Raw genomic sequence first — 12500 nt, 5'->3', positions numbered from 1 at the left:
CTCTGTTGTCTCCCGTTACAAGAGTTGGCAGTGGTGTGTTCTGTGGGTATTGTTAAGGAGAGGAAGTAGTTAGATGTTTGAGGTGAGAGAGGGGTCACTTAGTGCTGCTACAAATGGGATAGAGGTGAGCTGGGTTATCTGGATGCCTGGATGTTGGAGGAAATGTCTAGCAAGGAGGGGTTTTGTAGAATTTAGGGCCTTGCAGAGGGGAACAGAGTGAGTGATTTTAGGCAGCAGAAAGGGGATTAGTTGACTGCCATTGCATATTGAGAGGAGGGGGTCAGAGAGGGAGTTTGATGAAGATGGGCAGCTCAAGTGGCAGTGATATATTTTCGGAATGATTTATCAGAACACACTGGTTCACTGTTTCACTGTTTCCAATTCATCAGAACGTAACATCCCTCCATGGGCATCATTATTATCATGGAGAGAGAGAGAGAGAGTGAGGGAAGGAGACAGAGAGAGAAGGGGGGGGGAGGAGACAGAGAGAGAGTGAGGGAAGGAGACAGAGAGAGAGTGAGGGAAGGAGACAGAGAGAGAGAAGGAAGGAGACAGAGAGAGAGTGAGGGAAGGAGGCAGAGAGAGAGTGAGGGAATGAGACAGAGAGAGAGTGAGGGAAGGAGACAGAGAGAGAGAGAGTGAGGGAAGGAGACAGAGAGAGAGTGAGGGAAGTGAGGGAAGGGGGAGGCAGAGAGAGAGAAAGTGGGGAAGGAGACAGAGAGAGAGAGGGGGGAGAAGAGAGAGAGGGGGAAGGAGACAGAGAGAGAGTGAGGGAAGGAGAGAGAGAGGGGGAAGGAGACAGAGAGAGAGTGAGGGAAGGAGACAGAGAGAGAGTGAGGGAAGGAGACAGAGAGAGAGTGAGGGAAGGAGGCAGGAAGGAGAGGGAATGAGAGAGAGAGAGTGAGGGAAGGAGACAGAGAGAGAGTGAGGGAAGGAGGCAGAAGGGGGGAAAGAGCAGAGAGAGAGAATAAGTGAGGGAAGGAGACAGAGAGAGAAAGAGAGAGGAAGGAGACAGAGAGAGAGTGAGGGAAGGAGGCAGAAGGAGGAAGGAGGCAGAGAGAGGGGGAAAGAGACAGAGAGAGAGAAAAGTGAGGGAAGGAGACAGAGAGAGAGTGAGGGAAGGAGGCAGAGAGAGGGGGGGAACAGATACAATTACAAGTGGTTTTACATTCAGCATTTCAGCCTCAAAATTAATATGCTCACACAGGACACACATGTACATGTACACACACACACAAACTCGCACACAAAGACCCAGAGGCACACACACTCACACACCAAATGAATAATAAGGACTATTTTACATTTAGAGAATATGCTGCATTAAAAGAGGTGAGTGCAACGCTACGGGGTCAGACCAGCACAACAGGGCTGTTTTTCTCACAGTAAACAACACAGAGTCTTACGGTCGGTTCACACCCAGCCTACACAGGCAACAATACAGGGAGTTGAAGGGAGACAACTATCCCTATGATCGGGATTTTGGATGTTAACAAAACATACACTGCAAGGTCTCTTTGAAAGACAGGGTGACTATGGGTGCAGTTGCACCAATCAAATAGATAATGCAACTGTAATGTATGGTTCTGTGTTTTTGCAGATAAATGAATGGTATTTGCTCTTGTCCTGACTTAAGTTACAGTATGGGCCTGTGAGTGGTGTGGTCGTGGTGTTAGCATATCTATGGAACGATATACAGTGTGAACTCTTTTGAGGGGAAGTGTTTTGCATACAGTATCCCCAAAGCCAACACCCCCTTTGGCCGCCTTTCCCTCCAGTTCTCTGTTGCCAATGACTGGAACGAATTGCAAAAATCACTGAAGCTGGAGACTTATATCTCCCTCACTAACTTTAAGCATCAGCTATTAGAGCAGCTTACCGATCACTCCACCTGTGCACAGCCCATCTGTAAATAGCCCACCCAACTACCTCATCCCCATATTGTTATTTATTTTTGCTCTTTTGTACCCCAGTATACCTACTTGCACATCATCATCTGCACATCTATCACTCCAGTGTTAATGCCAAATTGTAATTATTTCACCTCTATGGCCTATTTATTGCCTTACCTCCCTAATCTTGCTACATTTGCAAACACTGTATATATATTTTTATATTGTGTTATTGACTGTATGTTTGTTTATCCCATGTGTAACTCTGTGTTGTTGTTTTTGTCAAACTGCTTTGCTTTATCTTGGCCAGGTCGCAGTTGTAAATGAGAACTTGTTCTCAACTGGCCTACCTGGTTAAATAAAGGTGGGAAGAAAAGTGTTGCCGTGGGTGATGAGGAGTCATTATGCATTGGGCCAGTCAGAGTGCCAGCTTAGCAGTTCTAGGATCAGTTTGTCAGACCCCACTCTGGGCTGGACCTTAAACACACTCAGATCTACTTATGAATAGTCAATACCTGACGAACCACTTCAAAGGATGTGTATGTGCCGGAAATCCAAATAGTTGCTATCATCATCAAGTGTAATAAGAGATTTGGCAGAGTGATGAAGTGGTTTCAGAATGTGATTGCTTGGTTTGAGCGTGATATGTGTTTGTGATGGAGTGAGATTTTTCCATCATTGGTCAAAACCTATATTCAAAATCATCTCAGATTTCTACCCATCCTCTTCTCCACATGCTGTCTTTCAGAACTCATTGTGGTTTGTCTCTACCTGCTTCCTGCTGCCTGTTGCCTGTTGCCTGCTGCCTGCTGCCTGTTGCCTGCTGCCTGCTGCCTGTCTGTGTTCTGTTCTGTCTCTCTGTTTCCTCCTTTTATACTCCAACCTGTCATTTCCTCACTGTCTCTTCCTTCTCTCTTCTTCTCTTATTCTCTTCCTTTAGCAAATGTATAAAGGTCAGAATCATTGATGACGAGGAGTACGAGAAAAACAAGACCTTCTACGTGGAGATGGGAGAACCTCGCCTGATGGAGACCAATGACAGTAAAGGTGGGGGAGATAGTCCTGGGGGTTACAGGTGGGGGGGTCAGAATCTCCTACCCTGACCTCTGACCCTGGGCCTGACGTCCACTGCACGGCGCTGCATTGCCCTGCACTGAACATTCACACCAGCAGGAGGCACCAAGAGGGCTAGGAGGATGCTACTGTAGGTAGAGAGCATTCATATCACCACAGGAAAGAGTAGGACTTCAAATTACACACACACACACACAAATACAATGACAGCACGCAGCGTGCTCATCTGCCACTCAGTGTGCCCTCGGCGGAAATGAACGTTCAGTGGCCCACCTTGTGTCACCACCACCTCTCATTGCCACGACTGGTCAAGTGTGTGTGTGTGTGTGTGTGTGTGTGTGTGTGAGTGTGTGTGTGTGTGTTTAACATGCATGGTTCCAACCCCGCTGCCTTGTTGTCTTGTGTCCCTGCAGGAAGACCATAGCCATTAAAATACTTGACCGTGAGGAGTATGATAAGCACAGCTACTTCACCCTAGAGCTGCAGACGCCCTACTGGAGAACGAGAGGCTGGACAGGTGTGAGAGAGCTGACCAACTAAACACAATGGAGTTGGAACTCACTTGTCTCCTCTTCTCTTTTATCCTCTCCTCCTTTACTTTGTTACTTTCTCCTTTCGCTTTACTGTTCTAATCTCCTCCTCCAAAGTCTCTATTTGACTCAGTGTACTCACACCTTTCCTCACCTCTCTCTCTCCCGCCTGGCTATCTGCGATTCTCACTTTGCTCAACTACCTGTGTCCGCTGACCTTAAGAATTCCTACCCACAAAGACAATGCGCGTCCAACCCTGCGTTAGTGCATTAGTGGACTTGCACTGTATGGGCGCTGGAATGGGTGTCCAAAATGTGCCCGACGGAAATGTGGCATTCTAATGATGTCACGTCAGTACATAAGCTTACAGGATATCCTTCCCACAAGGTTGCATTATCTTATGTGCATCAGCAGCAGTGACAGAAATAAACAGTGGAGATAATTGCACAGATTAGATTGTTTATACCACCCACCACTCCTGGCCAAGAGTGTGTGTCTGTCCCACTGTGTTTATCCTGTACCACAGTTAGTACCTCATAACCTTCTTAGTTTTAATCTCAACTCTGAAACTCTAATGAATTTTCCACCCCTAACTGTTTCTTCATCGCTTATGGAAAATGTGCCTGTTATTATCACTCCTGATCTATTTATTAATAGCGCCATGTTAATGATAAAGATTTATGATACTGTATGCTGATCAAAGAGGTTAGGTTAAATTAAACATTATTACGGGACAACCAGAACCAGAACAACTTGACAAGTCATCAAAGAACATCAAAGTCACAACCAGACTAGAGATGCCAGATCAGTACAGAGCAAATACGATTACAGGTGTGCAATTCAATCTGCCCTGTCTCTGGCGTGAAGCTTTAAAAGCCTTAATTTTACAACAGGAGGAATAGGATTCAACCTATTAGTACACAGATGCTGCCATAAGCAGTGATGCTAGTCTGTTTGCTGTGTGTTTTAGTGCCGTTGCAGACGCTGGTGGTTGCTCAGAGTTTTATGACCAACCTACTGGTCCCCCTGATGTCTCTTTTGTCCTTCTGATTAAGTCCACCAGTTTCCCTACCCAGTCTCCTCTCTTATGTGGTGATTATTGTCCCCTGGTTTCCTTACCCAGTCTCCTCTCTTATGTGGTGATTATTGTCCCCTGGTTTCCCTCCCAGTCTCCTCTCTTATGTGGTGATTATTGTCCCCTGGTTTCCCTACCCAGTCTCCTCTCTTATGTCGTGATTATTGTCCCCTGGTTTCCCTCCCAGTCTCCTCTCTTATGTGGTGATTATTGTCCCCTGGTTTCCCTACCCAGTCTCCTCTCTTATGTGGTGATTATTGTCCCCTGGTTTCCCTCCCAGTCTCCTCTCTTATGTGGTGATTATTGTCCCCTGGTTTCCCTACCCAGTCTCCTCTCTTATGTGGTGATTATTGTCCCCTGGTTTCCTTACCCAGTCTCCTCTCTTATGTGGTGATTATTGTCCCCTGGTTTCCTTACCCAGTCTCCTCTCTTATGTGGTGATTATTGTCCCCTGGTTTCCCTCCCAGTCTCCTCTCTTATGTGGTGATTATTGTCCCCTGGTTTCCCTCCCAGTCTCCTCTCTTATGTGGTGATTATTGTCCCCGGTTTCCCCCAGTCTCCTCTCTTATGTGGTGATTATTGTCCCCTGGTTTCCCTCCCAGTCTCCTCTCTTATGTGGTGATTATTGTCCCCTGGTTTCTCTACCCAGTCTCCTCTCTTATGTGGTGATTATTGTCCCCTGGTTTCCCTCCCAGTCTCCTCTCTTATGTGGTGATTATTGTCCCCTGGTTTCCCTTCCAGTCTCCTCTCTTATGTGGTGATTATTGTCCCCTGGTTTCCCTACCCAGTCTCCTCTCTTATGTGGTGATTATTGTCCCCTGGTTTCCCCTACCCAGTCTCCTCTCTTATGTGGGGATTATTGTCCCCTAGTTTCCCCTTACCCAGTCTCCTCTCTTATGTGTTGATCGTTGTCCCCTGGTTTCCCTCCCAGTCTCCTCTCTTATGTGGTGATTATTGTCCCCTGGTTTCCCTCCCAGTCTCCTCTCTTATGTGGTGATTATTGTCCCCTGGTTTCCCTCCCAGTCTCCTCTCTTATGTGGTGATTATTGTCCCCTGGTTTCCCTCCCAGTCTCCTCTCTTATGTGGTGATTATTGTCCCCTGGTTTCCCTCCCAGTCTCCTCTCTTATGTGGTGATTATTGTCCCCTGGTTTCCCTCCCAGTCTCCTCTCTTATGTGGTGATTATTGTCCCCTGGTTTCCCTCCCAGTCTCCTCTCTTATGTGGTGATTATTGTCCCCTGGTTTCCCTCCCAGTCTCTTCTCTTATGTGGTGATTATTGTCCCCTGGTTTCCCTCCCAGTCTCTTCTCTTATGTGGTGATTATTGTCCCCTGGTTTCCCTCCCAGTCTCTTCTCTTATGTGGTGATTATTGTCCCCTGGTTTCCCTCCCACGTCCTGTTATAGTTGGCTAACTGCACAGCAGTGTGAGGGATATCGGCCCGAAGACAGGAGACTGTGTCTCTGGGCGGCCATTATGTGTCCGAGGGGGAGGGCTCTGACAGACCACAGCAATGGCCATACATTCTGTGGACTAATTATTCTATTATAGCGTTATCTTTAACAAGCGCGGTTATGGATGGTGCTATTTGATGTGAGCAGACTGTAACTACCGCTGAACTGCTCGGTTCAGGCCAGCTGAGCACTGCAGGATCAACATGTTTGAGTTATGCTCCCCTGGAATGAGAACACAGCAAAAACAAACTGTTGTGTGTGTGTGTGTGTGTGTGTGTGTGTGTGTGTGTGTGTGTCAGTGGAGCTGGTGGGTGGAGCTATAGAAGGATGGGCTTGTTTAAATGGCTGGAATGAAATTCATGGATCGGAGTCAAACATGTGGTTTCCATTTGTGTGACGTGTTTGATACCGATCAATTTATTCCATTCCAGCCATTACAATGAGCCCATCCTCCTTTCACTCATCCCACCAGCCTCCACTGTGGCGTATGTGCATGCGTGTGTCTATCTCCACTCACACAGCCACAGATGTAGTCCATGAATCCCCAGCAGGCCTCTGGAGGGAGTGATCAGAAAGAATGGGCAATGACTTACTGACAGCCCAACAAGCAAAGACTAATTAGTGCCTCCTATTTTATCAGAGCCCCGCCAACATCGTTAACACAGCTAGCTCCGATAGAATCACTAGCCTCCACTCGTGTAGGGAGACTGAGGAGAGACACTGTTTTAAGGCCCACTGACACAGCAAAGGCTCCATGCGGACGTGGAAAGGCAAACAGCTGCAGTCCCTGGAGTACCTCCGCTTCCCCTGACAAACACAGCCACTAATTAATGTGGAACTCTGATTGCCTTAGAGGGAAACACAACCAAAACAAGATTGAAGGCTGGCAAAGTGTTTGTTCGCAATTAGCTCTCTCAATCCTTGTGCATTACGGAGATTGGGGTTTCTTTTATAGACAGAAATTTGGCAGCGCTTCATTTGATATACTTAGAGCTTGGTACAGTAATACTTCAAATATGTGCAATCAATTCCAAAAATAACTGATGTTAGGTGTAAAACAATGTTTTCATGAAAAGTAACTTACGTTCACTCAAACAGAAACATGATTTACCTTTTATACTTGCCGCACAATAGTCAGGCATTAAGGCCCAGACAGACAAGCAGGCAAACAGACAGACAGTGTGGCCTTCCAAAGAACCCCCAGGCCCCAGCATCGCTCCCAGCATCGCTCCCAGCATCGCTCCCAGCATCGCTCCCAGCATCGCTCCCAGCATCGCTCCCAGCATCGCTCCCAGCATCGCTCCCAGCATCGCTCCCAGCATCGCTCCCAGCATGCCTCTGTTCATGTCGGAGTGAGTGATCCATGCCGACAGCAGCCTGGCCTGGTGTGGCAGAACTGCATGTGACTGGGGTCTCTGTGTCGTCTGGATCCCCGCCTTCATCATCTGCATGTTTCAGCCCCCTGTCCTCTCTGTCTCTCCCCCGCTCTTATTTATTTTTCTCCTCTGTTCTCAATTGCATGTAAGTGCCTTGTGTTTGTTTCCTGAGTGTCTTTGTTGTGAATATGTTTGTGTGTCTTAAAGCAGTGGTCTGAAACTAGTGCCTGGAGGGCTTGTGGCTAATGACTTGAATAGCATAATGGTCTTCCCCTAGCGGCAGGTCTCTATAAAAAGACGACGGTGAATCTGGTTTCTATAAGAGCCGCACGATGCACTGGTATGTGTCGTCTGTACTGAGCTGATGAGACTGAAAATGTGTGGCTTCATTAATTACACTAAAACTAAACTATGTTTTTGAAATGGGTAATGTAAATGTAATGTGCATTTACCCTGTGTATGGGATATAATATGTTGGTGAAAGTAGTAGACTAATTATAGCCGGCACATTAGAGAGACAGGGATGGAACTAGTGCACTCATCCCTCCAAAAGAACTGTAGCCATTAAGAGCGATTACTAGCATTACTAATGTACTGTACTAAAATTCACCTCGTCTCTGCAGCAATAGCCATTATTAAAACATTTTACTGCGTGCTAAACCAGGCTCACACAGTGTTTCTTGGTAGTCTTAAACAAATTGACTTTGAAACAAAAGTATACACCTCACACACATGGTTATGTGCTTACAAAAAGAAGACACCTGTAATATGTCAGATATAGAGTTTGAGCTTGCATCCCAATATTACACTTTATTAACAGTGGCTTCGGAAAGTATTCAGACCCCTTGACTTTTACACCAAATATCCAGTAATGACAAAACAAAAACGTTTTAAAAAACACGGAAATACCACATTTACATAAGTATTCAGACCCTTGTACTCTGTACTTTGTTGAAGCACCTTTGGCAGCGTTTACAACATCAAGTGTTCTTGTGTATGACGCTACAAGCTTGGCACACCTGTATTTGGGGAGTTTCTCCCATTCTTCTCTGCAGAACCTCTCAAGCTCTGTCAGGTTGGACAGGGAGCGTTGCTGCACACCTATTTTCAGGTCTCTCCAGAGACCTGGGATCTGGCTGGACCCCTCAAGGACATTCAGAGACTTGTCCCGAAGCCACTCCTGCGTTGTCTTGGGGACGGTTGTCCGGTTGTAAGGTGAACTTTAACCCCAGTCTGAGGTCCTGATCACTCTGGAGCAGGTGTTCATCAAGGTTCTCTCTGTACTTTGCTCCGTTCATCTTTGCCTCGATCCTGACTAGTCTTCCAGTCCCTGCCGCTGAAAAACATCCCACAGCATGATGCTGCCATCACCATGCTTCACCGTAGGGATGATGCCAGGTTTCCTCCAGACGTCACGCTTAGCATTAGCAGACCAAAGAGTTCTATCTTGGTTTCATCAGACCAGAGAATCTTGTTTCTCATGGTCTGAGAGTCTTTAGGTGCCTTTTGGCAAACTCCAAGCGGGCTATCATGTGCCTTTTACTGAGGAGTGGCTTCCATCTGGGCACTCTACCATAAAGACCTGATTGGTGGAGTGCTGCAGAGATGGTTGTCCTTCTGGAAGATTCTCCCATCTCCACAGAGGAACTCTAGAGTGACTCTAGAGTGAACTGTCAGCGTGACCATCAGGTTCTTGGTCACCTCCCTGATCAAGGCCTTTCTTCACCGATTGCTCACTTTGGCCAGGCGGCAAGCACTAGGATGAGTCTTGGTGGTTCCAAACATCATCCATTTAAAAATGATGGAGGCCACTGTGTTCTTGGGGACCTTCAATGCTGCAGACATTTTTCGGTACCCTTCCCTAGATCTGTGACTCGACACAATCCTGTCTCGGAGCTCTACGGACAATTCCTTCGACCGTATGGCTTGGTTTTTGCTCTGACATGCACAGTCAACTGTGGGACATTATATAGACATGTATGTGCCTTTCCAAATCATGTCTATTCAATTGAATTTACCACAGATGGACTCTAAATCAAGTTGTAGAATCATCTCAAGGATGATCAATGGAAACAGGACGCACCTGATCCTCAATTTCTAGTCTCATAGCAAAGGGTCTGAATACTTATGTAAATAAGTTAGTTTTTTTTATATACATTTGCAAAAGTTTAAAATCCTGTTTTCACGTTGTCATTATGGGGTATTGTGTCTAGATTGCTGAGGATTTTCTTTAAAAATCCATTTGAGGCTGTATGTGGAAAAAGTCAAGGGGTCTGAACACTTTCCAAAGGCACTGTACATTTTTATTTTATTTTCTTAATTATAAAATGATGAAAAATATGAATAACATTCCACCCATGAGGCCAATATAGGGTGATTTGGTCATTTGACTGCAGAAAAGGATTTTAAGAATGAAATACTGAAACAACCTAGTGTAATAATTATTTTGCCCCTGCAAAACATCTTTTCAGCAATTTCACACCTGCTACAGTATTTCTGGAGTGAGCTACTGTACAAACCCTCTCTGAAAAAAGTACATTAGAACGCAATTGGCTCTCCACAGGATAGTAATGATACTCTGTCCTCCATAGTTTGGGAGAGTATCAGTACTGGATTATTAATATAATTTTTAAACTCTACAACATGCACATTTGTAGTCAATTATTTTTAATATAATACAGATACTATTCAGCTTTAAAGCTTCAAATCGTCCACATGCTCAAGATGCTGTTTAGACTGCCTCTTAACTGTTAGTGCCCTTTGAAGTAGGATAGAGTTCCATTGTTTTCACTAGGCCTCATCACAGCAGTCAGATAGGCCTCAGTGGATACAGTCTGACTCTGGATGACAGGGTGGGCTGTGCTTTACTCTTGTGGAAAAGCTCTACTTTAAAAAGCTAAACAAATTGCACACACACACACACACACACACACACACACACTCCCTAGCTCATCTAAAGACAGATGTGGGGGATGGATTGGACTGGACTGGTAGAGGTTCTTGTTACACCCCTCTCTAGCCACGCTCATCTTTCCCTCACTCTGTTTAGATGTTCTCTGTTCTCCTCTGAAACCAGATTATCAAAGCATGGCAACCTCACGATGGCCCACAGCCGTCAGCTCACATTAAGCCTTCTGCATTCTTCTTCCCGAAGAAAAAGAAGAGAGAGAATGGCTTTTCTCCAAAAAGGCGAATGTGCACATTTCAACTCCACTCAACCACAGACGTTAGAGAAGCTTCGATGGAAACACAATGAACACACACTGAGACCAACACAACAGAGAAACACACAGAGGGAGAGAAACACACAGAGGGAGAGAAACACACAGAGGGAGAGAAACACACAGAGGGAGAGAAACACACAGAGGGAGAGAAACACACAGAGGGAGAGAAACACACAGAGGGAGAGAAACACACAGAGGGAGAGAAACACACAGAGGGAGAGAAACACACAGAAACACACAGAGGAGAGAAACACACAGAGGGAGAGAAACACACAGTGGGAGAGAAACACACAGAGGGGGAAACACACAGAGAAAAAACACACAGAGGGAGAGAAACACAGAGGGAGAGAAACACACAGAAACACACAGAGGAGAGAAACACACAGAGGGAGAGAAACACACAGTGGGAGAGAAACACACAGAGGGAGAGAAACACACAGTGGGAGAGAAACACACAGAGGGAGAGAAACACACAGAGGGAGAGAAACAACAGATGGAGAGAAACACAGAGGAAAACACACAAGGGAGAAAAACACACAGAGGGAGAGAAACACACAGAGGAGAGAAACACACAGAGGGAGAGAAAAACAGAGGGAGAGAAACACACAGTGGGAGAAAAACAGAGAGAGAGAGAAACACAGTGGGAGAGAAACACAGAGAGAAAAACACACAGAGAGAAAAACACACAGAGAGAAACACCCAGAGAGAAACACACAGAGGAGAGAAAAACACACAGAGGGAGAGAAACACACAGAGAAACACACAGAGGGAGAGAAACACACAGAGGAGAGAAACACACAGAGAGAAACACACAGTGGGAGAGAAAACACAGAGGGAGAGAAACACACAGTGGGAGAGAAACACACAGAGGGAGAGAAAAACAGAGGGAGAGAAACACACAGAGGAAGAGAAACACACAGAGGGAAAAACACACAGAGGAGAGAGAAAAAACACACAGAGAGGAGAGAAACACACAGAAACACACAGGGAGAGAAAACACAGAGGGAGAGAAACACAGAGGGAGAGAAACACACAGAGGGAGAGAAACACACAGAGAAACACACAGATGGAGAGAAACACAGAGAGAGAAACACAGAGAGGGAGAGAAAACACAGAGGAGAGAGAGGGAAAAACACACAGAGGGAGAAAACACACACAGAGGGAGAAAAACACACAGAAAACACAGAGGAGAGAAACACACAGAGGGAGAGAAACACACAGAGGGAGAGAAACACACAGAGGGAGAGAAACACACAGAGGGGAGAGAAACACACAGAGGGAGAGAAACACACAGTTGGAGAGAAACACACAGAGGGAGAGAAACACACAGTTGGAGAGAAACACACAGAGAGAGAGAAACACAGAGGGAGAGAAACACACAGAGGGAGAGAAACACAGAGAGAGAAACACACAGAGGGAGAGAAACAAAGATAGGAAGAGGGCAGAATTTTAAACAGGGAGAGAGAGAGAAATACACAGGAGGCTTAACCAAACATATCTCTCATCATGTTGAATGGATGATTGAGAGCCACAGTGATATAGAAAAACACAGCGTTCCAGGCCTCCTTCCCTCCAGTGTCAGTCAGATGTATTCTGCGGTGGTATGGTGCGGTAGCTGCCACTCTGAGGAAGGGGATGGATAACAAGGTTACTGCGGCTGTAGTAATTACACCTGAGACTCACATCTTCTTTAATTGAGTTCATTAAGTCGCTCATTAGACACAGTTAACACCACACTCTCATGGTAATTAAGGATTACATGCTGTTCAGCTGGCGTGATTTGGCCTTGGACACCGTTTTGTAGTGTTTTCAGCCCACTCAGTCAGTAATAGGCTATGTTGAGCTGCACCGGTTAATTTCACACATTTTGAAAGCAT

General features: G+C 46.0%; 1 protein-coding gene across 2 annotated transcripts in view; it reads left to right on the top strand.

The window, feature by feature from the left end:
- The window catches only part of LOC112255898 (sodium/calcium exchanger 1), a 192737-nt gene that overhangs the window by 131423 nt on the left and 48814 nt on the right, over window positions 1-12500 (top strand). Inside the window, exon 3 of one of the 2 annotated variants that reach the window (XM_024428746.2) lies at window positions 3380-3483. In XM_024428746.2, the coding sequence (XP_024284514.1) occupies window positions 3380-3483 (104 nt within the window). Of the gene's footprint in view, window positions 1-2832; window positions 2940-3379; window positions 3484-12500 lie in introns of both variants that reach the window. The other variant, XM_024428738.2, reaches the window with a different exon arrangement.

This window comes from Oncorhynchus tshawytscha, linkage group LG01 (genome assembly GCF_018296145.1).
Source record: "Oncorhynchus tshawytscha isolate Ot180627B linkage group LG01, Otsh_v2.0, whole genome shotgun sequence".
In the NCBI taxonomy this organism is placed as follows: domain Eukaryota; kingdom Metazoa; phylum Chordata; class Actinopteri; order Salmoniformes; family Salmonidae; genus Oncorhynchus; species Oncorhynchus tshawytscha.
Note: the sequence above shows the minus strand (reverse complement) of the source record. Positions and strands in the feature narration are given on the sequence as shown.